Here is a 17,925-nt window from a genome sequence, read left to right as displayed (position 1 = left end):
ATTTGTGCAGTGGGTCAGTTTAGCATACTGATAGTCCTCGACTTACAACAGTTCATTTAATGACTGTTCGAAGTTACAACTGCACTGAAAAAAGTGACATGAGCATTTTTCACACTTATGACCGTTACAGCATCCCCATGGTCACGTGATTTACATTTGAATGCTTGACAAATGGTTCATATTTATAACGGTTCCAGTGTCCTGGGGTCATGTGATCCCCTTTTGTGACCTTCTGACAAGTCAAGTCAATGGGAAAGCCAGGTTCACTTAACAACCGTGTTACTAATTTTACAACTGCAGGGATTCTCTTAATAAATGTGGCAAGAAGAATGGAACAAAAATTAACAATTTTCTCACTTAGTTAGCAATATAAACTTTGACCTCGATTGTGATCGACTACCTGTATATGCATATATACTTTTATATTTGCATCGCACACTGATTTAGTTGATAATACGTTTTGTTTTACAGATTTATAGTCATCTATATCCTATAAATAGCATAGGAAATATCTGTTGATCCAGTGGAAATGAAATGTCATTGAATCCTCCTGGAATCAATTTAGCTGAAAAAAATATGTTTCATGACTTTCTTTGGATCTGTTGGCCTTTCTTCCAATGGCCTAAATTTGGCATTAGTATGAGAAGGGCTTAAATCCAGACAGATTGTGTGGAATTACTCCAGAGAAGAGAAATTCTGGCCGGTTATGGATTCTGCCACTGCGGTGATTTATGTATGCCCAGGCGTGGGTTGCTAATCCTGTTCCAACCGGTTCGGTTGGAACGGGGCCGGCGGCGTCCTCGTGCATGCGCGCAGTTCATGCATGCGTCTTAGTGCCTGCGTGATGCTCCAGCTGCTCACGGAGACTCGCGCAGGCGCTGTATGTGCCATCCAGCTGTTCGCGGAGACTCGCGCAGGCGCTGTATGTGCCATGCGCCTGTGTGGAAGCGCAGAAGCCTTCAAAGACCGGTAAGGAGTGCGGGCGGGTGGGTGGGCCCTTCGCCGTTCTCGGAAGTTACTTACTTCCGGGTTCGCCGACCAACCGGTTCGCGGGGACCGCCCGCGAACCGGTTGAAACCCACCCCTGTGTATGCCCATGTAATCCTCCTTTTACTTTGCCTGGATTCCCACATTGTCCTAAACCATTATGTAATCTGCTTGGCTTTGGCTCAGCAAGAAGTGAGAAGCAGCCATTGCAACATAATCTGGAAGGTTCCCAGAGGTTGCTATTTCATATTCAACAACAAGTTAAATGAAAGAGTTTGGTTAAGAGTGCGGTATTTAACATGGCGCCATTCAGGTGTTCATTATTCAAGTATTTTGATTCAACTTGCTCAGACAAATCTTAAATATGATGTTCTTGAGGATGAGCTAACAGACAGGTTGTCCTCAACAGGAGGGATTAATATTAGAAATCTCCTCCACATTTAAAACAAACAAGTAACCAAAGAAGTCCAAATTGACTTCTACTTAGAAGTACTTTTGTTGAACTGAGCTGTTTATATTTCTTAAAATGCACTGATTTTGTTTTCTTACTGCTGTTCAAGCATTTGGATTCAAGAGTGCAAAGGTACCTCAGAATATTTGTGAGACAATTTGCAATTCCTTAAATCGCATGTGCTTTTTCCTAGGATCACAATGTAGCTCCACAATTCCAGAATGGCGCAGTGATCACACCATGTAGTCACACAATTCCAGGGGAAAGTGGAGCTCTTTAAGGACTTGCCCTTAAAGAGCTGCTTAAAGGTGTTGTCTGAACATTCCCTCACACTCTGAGGCACCTTTCCTCCCTCCAATTAAAAGCTCTGGGTTGTTTTTTTTCTGGATATGCAAATGGATATTTGGTTAATTGTGGGCTTTCCTTGCTCTCCTAGGTTGCCTTCTTTCTTTACAACGGTGTGGTCCTGGATAGGTTTGTGCTGCAAGTAACTCATCCCTTCTATCTGAAGAATTCATTATTATACCATCCTCAACTCCGTGCCCAGGCCTGGAGGTACCTCACCTACATCTTCATGCATGCAGGGTGAGTGTTGCAGAAATGTCAATGTCTCCATTGTGACATAGTATTAGGGCAGGGGTGTCAATCTCACATCATCACAGAGGAATCCTGTGACGTATTGGGACTTTCCGCCCTTCATTAAACAAGGCATGGGCGTGGCCAGCCTGTGACACATCCAGCCTGCCGGCCGGGAGTTTAACAACCCAGTATTAGGGGAAGAGAGTAAGGGAGATCTTGCAGTTGGCAGCCCTGGGCAACCCTCAGAATCCAGTATCACGGCATGGCCCACTGTTCCTCACCTCTTTAAAATTAACTTTCCATGGATAAAAAGGAATTTTTATTTTTATCTAATTTGCAGTTTATTGTTCTGGTAGAACCTGACTTACAACCATTCATTTAGTGACGAACGTTACAACAGTACTGGTGACTTATGACCTTTTTTCACATTTATGACCATTGCGCCATCCCCATGATCACATGATCAAAATTCGGACGCTTGGTTCTTGCTAATATTTATAATGGTTGCAGTGTCCTCGGTGGTCACGTGATAATCTTTTACAATCTTCTGACAAGCAAAATCAATGGGAAAGCCCGATTCACTTAACAACTGTGTTACTTAACAACTGCAGTGATTCACCTAGCAGCTGTGGCAAGAAAGATTGTAAAACAGGGAAAAATTTACTTAAACAACTTTCTTGCATAGCAATAGAATTTTGGGCTCAGTTGAAGGTCATAAGTCGAGGATTACTTGTATTCCTTTGCTCTTTCTGTCACTCATCTTACATCATCTATTTAATTTGTGTCCCTTTGCCTTTTCTGAAATCTCCCTGTTCATGTAGCTTTTTTTTCTTTGTGTACAGCTCTAAGTTTTCTTGGTAAGATCTTAAGAACAAATTCACTTTCCATGGCAAATTAGTGCAATGGTTTGATAATTTCTACATTCTCTTGCATCTCTCTTCTTTGGCGTCAATGTATATACCAAACTTTTTCACACCATCTGTTCCACATTTGTGTTAACAAAACTATTAGTCCTTTAAACACCTCTTCTCTATAGTTTTAAGCAGTTCAGTGGGGATATCATCCAATGGTGGGTTGCCAAATGTTTTACTACCGGCTTGGGCACTCCCCGGCGCATTCCCGGGCATGCTCGTACATGCGCAGAAGCATCCGAGTGGGTGGGCAGAGCCTCCCACTGCCGCTACTACCGGTTCGCCCGATCTGGGCCAAACCGAGAGCAACTCACCTCTGGTGTCATCTGTGTTTGGTGCCTTCCTTGTTTCACAATGGTTTATTGTCTGTCTCATTCCAATTTTTAATGGGCTCCATTTCTGAATGTAATCATACTGTCGCCTCCAGATCTACTGGTGGAAGGCTTCTCAGCTGGTGGATCTCATCATCTACCATTCACATTCCATACAATTATATAAGCAACAATAGAAAAATAGTTTGCTCTTGCCTTTTTCAATTTGATCTTCTGTTAGGTACAGGTAGTCCTCAACTCACAATAGTTCATTGACCATTTGATATTACAAGAGCGCTGAAAAAAGTGAGTTATGGCCAGTGGTGGGATTCAGCCAATTTGCACCACTTCGGGAGAACCGGTTGTTAAGTTTCTGAGCAGTTTGGCGAACTGGTTGTTAGAAGAAATCATTAGGACAGAGAACCGGTTGTTCAATTATTTGAATCCCACCACTGGTTATGCCCGTTTTTCACAATTGTTGCAGCCTCTACATGATCACGTCATCAAAATTCAGAGGCTTGGCAATGCAATCATATTTATGATGGTTGTAGTGTCCTGGGGTCATGTGACCACCTTTTGCAACCTTCTGACAAGCAATGTCAATGGGGAAGCCAGATTCACTTAACAAGCATGTTGCTAACTTAACAACTGTGATGATTCACTTAACAACTGTGGCAAGAAAAGTCGTAAAATTGGGCAAAGTTCATTGAACAACTTTCAAAATTTGGGCTCAATTGTGGTCATAGGTTGAAACTACCGTAGTTTGCCTTCATCCCCTAAGGCAGTGTTTCTCAACCTTGGCAACTTGAAGATGTCTGGACTTCAAGTCCCAGAATTCCCCAGCCAGCGAATGCTGGTCACTTTTATTCACCACTTTTATTCAATTTTGTGTAATTTACCCAGATTTGGAAAACATGGCCTTAGGGGTTAGTTCTTAGCTGCCTCTCTTCCGCTCAGGGATTCACTGAGTTATGTCTGGCAAAAAAATAAGAACATTAACACTGGGTCAGTCTTGAAATTACTTAAGATCTCTGACTATAATGCAACACCGAAAATACTGGCAAATATTACTTGATAGCCATTTCAGAATCAAGTCGGGAGCTTCTCCAGCTAAGACCCCCAAATCTAATTGGAACATTTTGGCCCTTTTGCCAATAAATAAACTGTCCGATCAGATTTGCAGAAAACATTTAATTTGTACACATTTGTTAATGAGAGCTTTTTTGTCATGGTTTAATCTGAGAGGATATTTCCCAGTCCTTCTTCTGATGGCAATAGAGTACAACAGGTAGTCCTCGACCTATGACCACAATTGATCCCAAAATTTCTGTTGCTAAATGAGGCATTGGTTAAGTGAGTTACGACCTTTCTTGTCAGAGTTGTTAAGTGAATCACTGCACTAGTTAAGTTAGTCACAGAGTCGTTATGTGAATCTGGCTTCCCCATTGACTTTGCTTGTGTCACTTTTTGTGATCACAATGACTCCAGGACACTGCAATCGTCATAATCTGAACCAGTTTGCCGAGTGTCCGAATTTTGATAGGGATGCTGCAATGGTTGTGTGAAAAACGGTCATAATAAGTACCTTTTTCAGTGTCCTGGTAACCTAGAATGGTCATTGAATGAACTGTTGAAAGTTGAGGACTACACACTCTACACGTTTTCATGTACTTTTTATAATATCTGGTTTTACCCTATCATTTTTTCTGATCCTCCACTATCTAGCTGAGCACTACAGAAACTTAACCTCAATATATGTGAAGAAAATCAGGCACCCTAAAATCTCTGGGATTTTTTTTGAATGAAAAGCATTGACTTTCTTTAAACACAGCCAATCTCCCTGGAACCTTGAAAGATTTCAAAGCACTTTAGTCATATATTGCAGAACACATTTCTGACTCCCCAAAAGCTAACCTTTGCCTTCCCAAGTATCTTGTTGCCACTAGGCTGCTGTGTGGCTTGAAGAATGTGCTGAATCTTTTAATTATCCTGGGGTTTTGGCTTTTTTTACACACCCTTGGCTGGTTTCCAGGGGAATCTCTCGGAAGATCAAGTATCCAAAGTCTGCCGTCTGTACATACTAGACTGAACTGGCATTGGATGATGATATTTTTTGGCAGATTCTAAACCATTTGGAAGTGCAAACCATCCCAGCCGCACACTTATTCTCCACTCGAGAAGCAATGGGTGTTAGGGATGGTTGTTTTTAAGAAAACTGTGTAATATTTAAAGTGCTCAGCAATCACTTCCAGCCAAGTTGCCTGAATTAAGATTATTTCACCAGCTGGAAAACAAAATAATTATCAAAGAAAGTAATAATGGTATTTGTGCTTTTTAATGGTGAGGCCATTATTCTGCCTGCCCTCCCTTCCAACAAAGGGCAAATGGATACAAGGGTGGTGAAATATATTGTTGCCCTGCTTCCTGCTGTGACTTTAAAATGTTAATGTGGATCTCTTAATTTATTATGCTGATCTGTTTTTGTGGGTGGGGGGGTGGCATGACAGCTAGAAGGTACCCTGGGAGAAAGGAGTCATTGAGTGGGGGGAGCTGCTTGGCTTTCCTCAGAGCATCCCCAAACATGTGCTGTTCATGTTCCAGTCCTGACAGGGAAAAGCTTTCTGAGACCCCACAGTTGTAAAATTTAGCTTTCCGCTTTAAGGCAGAATGGCTGTTAATGATCTGTGGGGGCCCCACCCATTTGTTCTTGCCAGAACTAATGAATTGCATTGATTCAAGGGCCCGCTTACTTGGTCCCAAAGAAGGTGAAGCCTGGATAAATCCATTATATTGTCATCCAAAGAATGACACATTCAGAGCATGGGCAAGCTAATTATGTTTTATGGGCCCTTATTGAACGACTGGGACTCTGATGCGCTTGGCTGCTGCAGGAGCAGGAGCAGTTTAGCTGAATGGAAGGCTGATTTTTAAAGGACCAGCCAAACACTGGGCAAGCAGAAACATCATCAGAAATAAATCATTGCACTTCTAGAGAGGTGATTTAAAAGGCAGTTAAATTCATTGTTAGAGTAAAACCATGAAGCTTCCCATGACGATTCTTGTTATTTAAGCCTGAATTTAGCTGTGATTCTTTCAGTATAAGGAAAAAGATAGAATTTAAAATCTTGTTTCAAACTTTCCTCCTTGTTTTCAGTCTAAACAACATATTTTGGTTAAATGTTATGATCGATGATTATTGTATGAGGATGCACGCACAGAGAGTTTGCAATCCGCCCTGCTTCAACTTAAACAATTATGATAATCAGCAAGATTTTTTTTTAAAAAAACCCACTCTACAGGAAAATCTGGGCGTAACATCAAATGGTAAATCTTGAACAACTAAGCTGTTCAGTATTCTTGGATACATACCATCTGGCTCGGGAGATTGGGAATTTTTTAATTAGTTCATTTATCGCCTTTATTTGTGCTATTCAAGCAGAATGATTGATGGATCCAACTTTTTTGGGGGGGATGAAGTCTGGATGTAAAGAATTAAATCTTTTTGCAGTCTCCATCTCTTCTTTTACTGTTCTTGTTAAATAATGAAGTAGCCGTTTCGTTTTTCACAAGTTGCTTAAATCCTGTACACTTTACTGACAGCATTATACGCTATTATGCAGTGTTCAAACCTTGTGGGGTTTTTACTTCTGGAGTTTAGAAAAAAATTACATGTGCAAAATCTCTTAACAGAGAGTGTACATTTTCCTTGTGTTAACATTGATTGTTCAAGAAGTTTAAAAAAACAAATGCAAATCATTCTCCTTTCATTGTTTGACATATACATTTCTCCAATATAGACTTTCAAAATGCATAACTCTCCAATGCAAACTTGATTTAAAACATAACTACTTATTTTTGCATACAACTTTTGTAGAATACCTGAATTTTCACACAGGGAGTTCATTTTTTGGGTCAAGAAATGATACATTATGATTGAGTGATTTTAGCATCCAATCCATCTCAGTACAGAAAAAATATTTTTTTGAGTGCTTTTATAACTTTCTTGTTCCTTTTTGGTCATATTTATAGCCATGACTTTTAATTTCTGTTCTTCAGGCCAGGGATTTTTCAGCATCATTCTTTAGAACAGGGATGAACATTTGACAACCACTGAGTTGCTCCACAGCCTCTGATTTGCAGCTTCTAAATTGCCCTGGAATGACTGGGTTCAAAATATTTCAGGAAAGGAATTGAAAGGCAAAATGGTTCCCATTTCATCTTTTAAAAATTTCCAGTGCTTCCTGAAGAATTTATTTCCCATCTGAAGGCATTAAACCTTTTTAAACTGCCCAACCTTCTCAAGCAGGATTGTCCATACAGAGATAATATCACTGCCATTAGAGAGACCCAATGGAACAATAAAGACTAGATCATTTATTCATTCATTCATTCATTCGCTTGTTTGTTATTTTGACATCTTTGGTGTGAAAGATTTCTGCCCTCTGCGAGATAGCAGAGCGGGAAATAGTACCTTGCATTGCCAGAAATTATCCAGTTCATTCGAGTTCAGATTTGTACCAGTCCATGGTCTTAATTACCATGCCTGATTGATTAATAGTAAATTAATTGTGATTAACATATAATAATTATGGTTCATTGAGTTTGGTGGTTAAACACGTAGCCCTAATCAGTAGTGTTCAAAAGCAGATTTCTTAAACAGTAATTATTACATTATTTTAAATTAAGGAGCATGTCTGAAGGTTTTGAAGGTTTGAAGGTTTATTTTATTTATATGCCGCCCTATTCCCTGAGGGAATTCCCTGTCTGTTTGAATGCTCTTTGGAAAACTGAAGCAAGGCAGTCTAGTGCTTTTAAATTGTCTTTTAAACTAAATAATATTTTATCAAGGGGGTTATATAAAGGCTTTTATAATGTTTTTACAAAATATCCCTCGGGGAATAAAAATAATGATGATGATGTAAACTGAATAAAAATAAACAGTGCTGTTTTCTCAGGATAGAACACCTTGGACTCAATGTAGTCCTTCAGCTTCTGGTTGGAGTTCCCCTTGAAATGGTTCATGGTGCAACAAGGATTGGATTTGTCTATATTGCTGGAGTGATCGCAGGTAAGCTCTGTGACTGATATCGGTTAGCCATTATTATTTTGGGGCCCACAAAAAAGCTTAAAAGCTGCCCGCTGTTTATTGTTGCATCTTTTAGAAAAGTGTTTGTCCTCCATCCATTGGTGGGCTCTGGATCCCGGTGCAACTGGTGCGGTGCAATGGGGCCCGGTGTCCACCACACAAACACACGCTGCGCGCACATGCATCCTTACCTCCTGCGATGCTCCAGTTGCTCGGCAGAGCGTTGCACAGGCGGTGTATGCTCCGTGCGCAAAAGCACCAAAGAGCTCAAATACAGATAAGGAGGATGGGTAGGTGGGTCCCTTTGGAGCACCGTACCAGAACGGTACCCGGTGCTCCCGACAGGCACCGGTACGCCCGTACCGTGGCGTACCGCCTGCAACCCACCACTGCTTCCATCCCTGGTCAATATCAGCATTTCTGAAGCAAAGTTGTAGTTCTGGAATTCTTTAACATTGTGAGACCGTCCTTGTCAATAAAGCTGAGAGTGTTACGTCTTTTATTGTGGCCGACGTTCAATGATCTCCACAATCATTTAGTGGAACCAATTGTCCGCTATGGGGCTTTTTTTTTAAAGAAAAACAAGAAGAAAATGCTGTTTTCTGGCCAAGACAGTGTAAATCAAATGAGCGTGCAGGATTCTGCAAACAGCCATAAATGCAGACCAGTTTCTGGGCACCCAAAATGTAATCCGTGAGGGGTGGGGGCGGGACAGGCAGCCTTTGGAACTTTTAATCCAAGCTGTAAGTACCTTTTTGGGGCCCATAGTAACTGCTTTTTGGTTTTTGGTTAGTTTTTTGGTTAGAACAAAAAGGCAACTAACTTGCTGATAATCCAGCAATTTCTTAGAATAGATGACAGCATTTCATACACTAATTTTTACATTTGTGTTGCACTTGTCCTGTCAGTCTAGCTTTTCCACTCTTTTTTTTTAAATTAAGATATTCTTTAAGTTGAAAGATGCTGGGTAGGTGAAAAATCAAAAAGTGTAATTAAAACAATAACGCTGAGCAAGGTGTGTTTGTTTGTTATGTGGCTGGAACAGTGATCATTTGCTGTTATTCCTCTTTCAGCTTTCCCTATTAGATTTTCTTTCCTTTGCGCTAATGAACAAATGATGTTTTAATAAAAGTATGGTTTAACTGAACAGGAATAAGACGTTTTTTGCCATGAGAAAATAAACAAAGGCGGAAAGTATAATTGTTATAACGGGATGGCAAAATTATAGATGGGAGTTCAACAAACATCTGAGGGTTTATAACTTGGAACCTGGATATCTGATGATAGTGATGGAAATGGCAGGATTTACGTGGAGAGGGGGCGGGCAGGAGAAAAAATAAATTTGGAAAACTCACTTTGCATAGTGGAAGGATTTTCCTTTATGGAACATTCCATTATGGAGTTGTCCTTTCAGATCAAACTAATGTAGTAGCTAAATCAGAACAAATGCTGAGGTGAGGCCGCAGTGTAAGCATATTTACAGGCTTCACATATGACAATTTCTTATTCGCCTTTCCTTTTTCTTATTTGTTACCTATCTGAAATATGTCCTGTCAGCAGGGTTTTTTCCCCTCCTTAACAGATTTGCTCTGGAAATGAAAGTGATAGGAAGAGCAATGGGAAGAGCCAGGAAGCTTTTAAAAACAGAGTCCAGTGTCATCTGGGCCACTCATAAAATTCTGTTAATAAAACAATTGCAAAATTAAAAACCTTCTCCTCCCTTATTCCTCTACTTTTGATTTTCTGATCTTTTCTTGTTCGTGATATTAATGAGAACCGGTATAATATAATGATTAAATTGCTGGTTTGGGGATGGAGAACTTCATATTCAGGTCCCCTGATATACACTGGAGTGATTATGGGATGATCGATATCTCTCTCTCTTTCTCCCTCCCTCCCTCCCTCCCTCCCTCCCTCCCTCTCTCTCTCTCTCTCTCTCTCTCTCTCTCGTAATTTTAGTTAATTAGTGTGGAATTGAATCATGGAGGTGAGAGGGGGAGTCACAAAGGTTGTAGAAGTTCAGGTGATGGATTGTCTGATCCTCAGAAGATAGGAAGGATGGACAGTGCTGGAGAAAGATGGTGGAGAAGAGGATTGGGTAGCTAAGGAAGACCACTGACATTACTGACTCCAGTGGCTGATGTTGGGAGATTTGTGATTGTGGAGTTGCTGAAGCAATAGGTGGGAAGAGATGTGAAAATTGTCAGCTGGGGATTGCCAAGACGATAGAGAAGGAAGTTTCCTGGACCTCTGGCTCCTGCTGGGTTCACAGGAAAAAGTCATATATGGTTGGGGGGGGGAGGCTTTTACCAGGTTCTTTTGAGACATCATTTGTGGTCCTACCTGACTAGGCCACTACTATCCTGTTTCCCTGAAAGTAAGACCTCCCCGGATAATAAGCCCAATTGGGCTTTTGAGCGCATGTGCTAAAATAAGCCCTCCCCCCAAAATAAGCGCTCCTGAAAATACTGCAACACAGCAGCAGCTGAGGTGACCATGCTCGCTGCCTCCTGCACCTCAAAAATAATAAGACCTCCCCAAAAATAAGACCAAGTGCTTATTTTTGGGGGGGGGTGTCAAATGAATATAAGACCCTGTCTTATTTTTGGGGAAACCCGGTACTAAGCTTGATCACTTCAAGGAGGTTTACATGGAGCTGCCTTTGAAGAATAGGCAGACTTTGGAATTGGCATAAAAGGTAGCAGAACCCCTGTTGGGACTGATGATAGCCACAACAGCCATACAGCACCTGCATGGAAACAGCTATATGATAACTTGAAGAGCTGGTTTTAACTCCCATGTGATTTTTAAAAAGTTCTCCAGAGGCCAATTCTCTTTAACTAAGCAATTTCCAGCTTAAACATAATGGAACTACTATAGGTAGTCCTCGACTTACAACAATTCATTTAGGGACCGTTCAAAGTTACAATGGCACTTGAAAAAAGTGACTTATGACCGTTTTTCACACTTAGGACCATTGCAGCAACTTTGTGGTCACATGATCAACATTCATATCCCTGGCAACTGACTCATATTTATGACGATTGCAGTGTCCTGGCGTCATGTGATCACCTTTTGCGACCTTCTGACAAGCAAAGTCAATGGGGAAGCCACATTCACTTATCAGCTGAGTTACTTAGTTTAACAAGTACAGTGGTTTACTTAATAACAAGGGCAAGGTGGCGCAGTGGTTAGGGTGCAGTACTGCAGGCCACTTCAGCTGACTGTTATCTGCAGTTCAGCAGTTCTAATCTCACCGGCTCAAGATTGACTCAGCCTTCCATCCTTCCGAGGTGGGTGAAATGAGGACCCAGACTGTGGGGGCGATATGCTGACTCTGTAAACCACTTAGAGAGGGCTGAAAGCCCTATGAAGCGGTATATAAGTCTAACTGCTATTGCTATTGCTAAAAGTCATAAAATGGGGCAAAACTCACAACAAATGTTTCACTTAGCAACAGAAAATTTGGGCTCAGTTATGGTTGTAAGTTGAGGACTACCTGTACTATTGTCTCCAGAGTCTGTTCTTTGGAGCAGAAACATAGAAAGTTGGACGTGGAGAATCCCAAGAAATAAATATGGTAATCCTGTACTTTCCACTATCTTTTCCTTTATCTTGCATGAAGCCTTTTTTCTGGGTATGAATTTGTTGTTATGCCAGCTTTGACATTGTGTGCATTCCTCCATGATTTCATGTCCAAACATTTATTAGACAGGAAACTCTGTAAAACATCTTCCAACAAGGGACCGTATTATTGCATGTTATGTCACGATCAGTGTACTTTTCATTTGATTTCTAAAGCTGTTAACAAGCACATGGCTATCCTGGCAATAACTACAGCAAAGACAGTCTTGTTGCAATTAACTTCAGTGAGCAATAATTCTCCCCTGAAGTGATTTTTTGCAGTGTAATTTACCAGTTGGTTGCCCATAAACTGTTGGCTGGTTGCAACCTGGAAATTTTTATTCACTTAATCAGAACAACCAAGCAGAAAAAGAAAACTGGCGTCTCATGGTTTATTATTGTGGCATTTTCTTTGGATTCTTAGCTGGGCACCAATAGTTTCTCTCACAACACTGTACACGATTGAAATGTCTTTTGTGCAAGGAAGTTTTTTAAAAACCCACTAAACAGTCACATTAGCTCATGATTTCTTTTAATGTTGGTTTATTGAATGGGCTACGATGGCCTGATGTAAGCCATAAATTATGTCTTATAAACCCCAATAGCTGCTAGGACATCGCAAAAGAGATGGGTTACATGCAGGGCCCAAATTACTGTAAGGTAAAGGTAAAGGTTCCCACACACATGAGTGCTAGTCGTTCCCGACTCTAGGGGGCGGTGCTCATCTCCATTTCAAAGCCGAAGAGCTGGCGCTGTCCGAAGACATCTCTGTGGTCATGTGGCCGGCATGACTAAATGCCGAAGGCACACGGAACACTTTTACCTTCCCACCAAAGTGGTCCTTACTTTTCTCCTTGCATTTTTACGTGCTTTCGAACTGCTAGGTTGGCAGAAGCTGGGACAAGTAGCAGGAGCTCACTCCGTTACACAGTGCTAGGGATTTGAACTGCCGAGCTTTCTGATCGACAAACTCAGTGTCTTAACCACTGAGCCACCACGTCCCCTAAATTCCTGTTACTTGCCTAATAAAGTTGTCTCTTATCGCAGTTGCTAAACTGTTTTCCACCATTTTGAGGCCAGACACATAAATACACTAATGAACATTTAAGGAAAGAACAGGGCTTAAAACTTATCCTAAAACTTTCAAATGAGCTTTTATCACATTATGTGTTATTACAGCTCTACTCAGCCCGCTGTCACCCTCATTCTCCTGAAATATTTTAAGTTTAGCTATGAAATGTTTATGACTGGTGAGGGCCAAACACTACCTGATGACCTGTTTGTGGTCTCTTACTGCTTATTGGGCCCCCTGAACAGCTGCTGGGAGAGAGAATATATTGGACCAAGCAGGGCATTGTTTTGATTCATTTTTTCATTTTTCATTTCATTTATTAAGATTTATAGGCCGCCCTTTTCCCTGAGGGGACTCAGGGCGGCTTACAATCACAAGGGAAGGGGGTGCAGTATCAAAAGACAAAACAAAATGTGAACAAAGAAAAAAATAAAACACAACTTTCGTTCAACAATCAACACTCGGGCGGGTAACTTGGAAACCTATCCCCAGGCCTGCTGGGAGAGCCAGATCTTGAGGGCTGCGCGGAAGGTCTGGATGGTGGTGAGGGTACGAATCTCAACGGGGAGATCGTTCCACAGGGTCGGAGCTGCAACAGAAAAGGCTCTCCTCCGTGTAGTCGCCAGTCGACATTGACTGGCAGATGGAATTCGGAGGAGGCCCAGTCTGTGCGATCTAATTGGTCGAAGGGAGGTAATCGGCAGGAGGCGGTCTCTCAAGTACCCAGATCCACTACCATGGAGTGCTTTAAAGGTGGTTATCAGTACCCTGAAGCGCACCCGGAGACCGACAGGTAGCCAGTGCAGCTCGCGGAGGATGGGTGTAACGTGGGCGAACCGCGGTGTGCCCACTATCACTCGCGCGGCTGCATTCTGGATTAACTGTAGTCGCCGGATGCACTTCAAGGGCAACCCCATGTAGAGCCCATTGCAGTATTCCAGCCTAGAGATCACAAGGGCTCGAGTGACTGTTGCGAGAGCCTCCCGATCTAGGTAGGGCCGCAACTGGCGGACCAGGCGAACCTGGGCAAATGCCCCCCTGGTCACAGCTGACAGCTGGTAGTCAAAAGTCAGCTGTGGGTCCAGGAGGACTCCTAAGTTGCAGACCCTATCTGAGGGGTATAAAATTTGACCCCCCAGCCTAAGTGTTGGTACATTAGCCAAATTGTTGGGAGGAAAACACAACAGCCACTCGGTCTTGTCCGGGTTGAGTACCAGTTTGTTAGCGCTCATCCAGTTCTTAACGGCCTCAAGACCCTGGTTCATCACGTCCACCGCTTCATTGAGTTGGCACGGGGCGGACAGATACAGTTGCGTATCGTCCGCATATTGGTGGTATTTTATCCCGTGCCTCCGAATGATCTCGCCCAGCGGTTTCATGTATATGTTAAATAGTAGGGGGGATAAGACCGAACCCTGGGGCACCCCACATGTTAGGGGCCTCAGGGACGATCTCTGCCCCCCGACCAACACCGACTGCGACCTGTCCGAGAGGTTCATTAGGTTTAAGGATTTTTTCCCCCCAATTCAGCTACTTAATACCGTTCCTCTCTTTTGCAACAGGAGTTGATCCAAGTGGTTTAAAAGCTATAAAAAGGACAAAAAAGTAAACAATATTCAAAGCATTTGTACGAGCTCAGGCTCACAGCAACAACACAAGTAGACCTCAACTTACAACAATTCTTTTAGTGACTGTTCAAAGTTAAAATTGGACTGAAAAAAAGTGACTTAATGACTGTTTTTCACACTTTGGACCTTTGCAGCATCCCCATGGTCACAGGATCAAAATTCAGATGCTTGGGCATATTTGGGCATAAAACATATTTATGACAGTTACAATATCCTGGGAACATGTGATCCTTATTTGCAACCTTCTGACAAACAAAGTCAATGGGAAAACCATCTTCCCCGAACCATTGTGTTACTAATTTTAACAACTGTGGCAAGAAAGGTCATAACATGGGGTAAAATTCATGTAACAACCATCTTGCTTAGCAGCAGAACTGTTGAGCTCAGTTGTGGTCGTAAGGCGAGGACTGCGTCTACTGTATAGACCAGAAGGGGAAACAAGGTATAAGAACAAGGTATAAGAACAAGGTATAAGCCGTGGCCAAGGTAAAATGCCTATTGAAGAAGAAATGTTTTTCCTTGCTAGTTGGAATGCCCTCTTCCAAAACAGGATAGTAATCTAAATTCTTGAAGCAGTATAAAAGAAATTGTAATTATATTTAATACATCTGGCAAGCAGACTAGCTTTTAAACTCATTAACAACTCCCCTCAGGATGTAGGGCTGAAACACACTAATTTTAAACCCATTAAATGCTTTATATATTTTTAATGTTTGCTTTAAAAAAAAACAGTTTACAGATGCCTAGGACATCCCAGAAAAGCATGTAATGGAGTCTAATAACTGAAAAGGAAGCCGACCTAATCTTACGGCGAAAAATGTGTACGATCCCCCTACTTTGGAGAGGACCCGTTGAGCTTTCTCTGCAAAGACGGAGTAACTTATTGGACAGTAAAATGATATTAGCCCTTTCGTCACAGCAGATGGCAGTAGCTACCCAATCTTGGCTAATCTCAAAAAAGCTATGGAGGGATGGATCTGATTGGATATAAGACCAAGAAGAAATCTTAAGGTTTTTGACCTGGCTGGGTAATTGGGAAAAAAAATATTGGTAGAAGATCATTGCAAACTGTTTCTGTTTTGCTCTTAAATCAAACATGTCCATATAGATTGGCAGTTGAACTCTCATAGTCTTTTTCTAGAAAGTACAGATTGTCTTCGACTTACAACAGTTCATTTAGTGACCGTTCTAAGTTACAACGGCACTGGAAAAAAATGGCATGGCTGTTTTTCACACTTACAACTAATGCAGCATCCCCATGGTCAAGTGATCAAAATTCAGATGCTTACTGTCTCATATTTTTGACGATTACAATGTCCCAGGGTCATGCGATCCGCTTTTGCAAACTTCTGACAAGCAAAGTCAATGGGGAAACCAGATTCACTTAACAAACGTGTTGCTAATTTAACAATTGCAGTCATTCACTTAACAACTGTCCTAAAACAGGGGTCAAACTCACTTAACAACTGTCTCGCTTAGCAGCAGAAATGTTGGGCTCAATTGTGGTCGCAGGTCGAAGACTATTTGTATTCATAGAAAAGGCAGGGGGTGTTTTATTTGGCAGTCATTTGTACTTACCTTTTTTTTATTATTTCTCCAAGGTTCCCTGGCAGTGTCCATTGCTGATATGACTGCACCTGTTGTGGGTTCATCTGGAGGGGTGTATGCTCTTATCTCTGCTCATTTAGCCAATATAGTGATGGTAAGCCCTGGATTAAGTAGAACAGATATTGCCTTTGAGACCAGAATGTGCTGTTTATTGGATATGGATTCATTTATGTGACAGCTGAACTGTTGTTTTCAATCCAGCCTGAACAAATAACATCAACATTTGGTTGTTGTCATTCTTGTTTTCTTTTTCCTAGACTCATGTTTATTATCAGGAAGTAAACAAGTATCTCACATATTTCCATTTACAATAACCAACAGATCTGATTTTATGCTATTATATGAGCATGGGAGAGTTAGTTCTCATATAGTCAATAAAAAAAAATAAGACAGTAATAACTCTGACCATTACCAAAGCAAAGGACAAATGGAAACCATTAGCTATCTGCAAAAGAACTGGATAGCCCATTAAAAGGACTGAATATTGTTTTTATATATGACTTACAAATGCATAGCACACAGCCCATTCCCATAAAACCAAGAGAAGTCAACCAATTTGGATCTATTGGCATGTACGAGTTAAGCCAGTATCTGAAAAGCTATGAATTATGGATTTTTTGTTTAAGACTTTTGGAGGAAGACAGGTTGGGAAAGGCTAGTCTATGGTACAATGCAGCCAAACGAAGATTACTATTAGATTTTCAGGTGCCAAAAATCAGCTGTGTGCTTTGTATTTCATTGCCAAAAAAAAAATCTCATTGTATCTAGCCCTGCCAAATAAAAATATAAATAATTCTAGCTTAATGTTAGTGAGGGAGATTCTTGGATGATAAAAACGATGCATTTGGCACTCTAAACACATTCATCACAATATTTGTTACACTTTGCTTTGCTTTTCCTCCTGAGAGGCTGACTCCATCAAACCTTTTTACTTTCCCTGGAAGTCCTTGGATAACTGCAAATAATAAAAATGTCTGTGCCTTTAGAATGAAATATTCCTGGAAATAAATAAAGGAAGAAGAAACATAAAGCAATTCACCCTATGGGAAATAATAGATAAACAAACCAAATAAAAACACGGTGGCTTTCACAGTTTTCTAAGTGCATTATTATCTCTGTGGAGAAATGAACCAAAGATGCTTTCTAAAGATACCTTTCCCCCAAAAAAACTGGATCGATTTGTAGCATCTTTATTGATGCTTATCTAAAATGTGTGTACTTCATCTCCCAGGATTCCTACCTCTCATAAAAAGGAACAAGGTTGAGTAAGGGTCATAGATCATAGACAAACTGGCAATTACATATAACTCAGAAATGCTTACAAATGGTTCAGGTTACAAATTGAAATATTACCTTGAAGGCCTGTTTGTACCTCTCTGGCTGCCTTTGTGAATTGATTCCCAGAGCACAACCATATTGCATCAGTAACCACAGTTACTTCCCTTGATTTACGACCGCAATTGAGCCCCAATATTCTGTTGCTAAGCAAGACATTTGTTAAGTGAATTTTACCCCATTCTTGCTAAGTGGATTACTGCAGTTGTTAAGTTAGTGACACAGTTGGTAAGTGAATCAGGCTCCCATTGACCTGGCTTGTCAGAAAGTCACAACAGGTGATTAAAACAGATTAAAATTACAGAAGATGAAAAGTAATTTTAAAAAACCATG

The 17,925-nt window shown here is 41.1% G+C and overlaps 1 protein-coding gene across 1 annotated transcript in view; it reads left to right on the top strand.

Moving 5' to 3' along the window:
• RHBDL3 (rhomboid like 3) overlaps positions 1-17,925 on the top strand; it is a 68,615-nt gene that overhangs the window by 38,054 nt on the left and 12,636 nt on the right. The window contains exons 3-5 of the mRNA XM_087707855.1: positions 1,875-2,023; positions 8,195-8,307; positions 16,251-16,351. Of these exons, the coding sequence (XP_087563981.1) occupies positions 1,875-2,023; positions 8,195-8,307; positions 16,251-16,351 (363 nt within the window). The remainder of the gene's footprint in view (positions 1-1,874; positions 2,024-8,194; positions 8,308-16,250; positions 16,352-17,925) is intronic.

This window comes from Thamnophis sirtalis, unplaced genomic scaffold, assembly GCF_051295495.1.
Source record: "Thamnophis sirtalis isolate CommonGarterSnake01/CBP01778 unplaced genomic scaffold, rThaSir2_p1.2 scaffold_3, whole genome shotgun sequence".
In the NCBI taxonomy this organism is placed as follows: Eukaryota; Metazoa; Chordata; class Lepidosauria; order Squamata; family Natricidae; genus Thamnophis; species Thamnophis sirtalis.
Note: the sequence above shows the minus strand (reverse complement) of the source record. Positions and strands in the feature narration are given on the sequence as shown.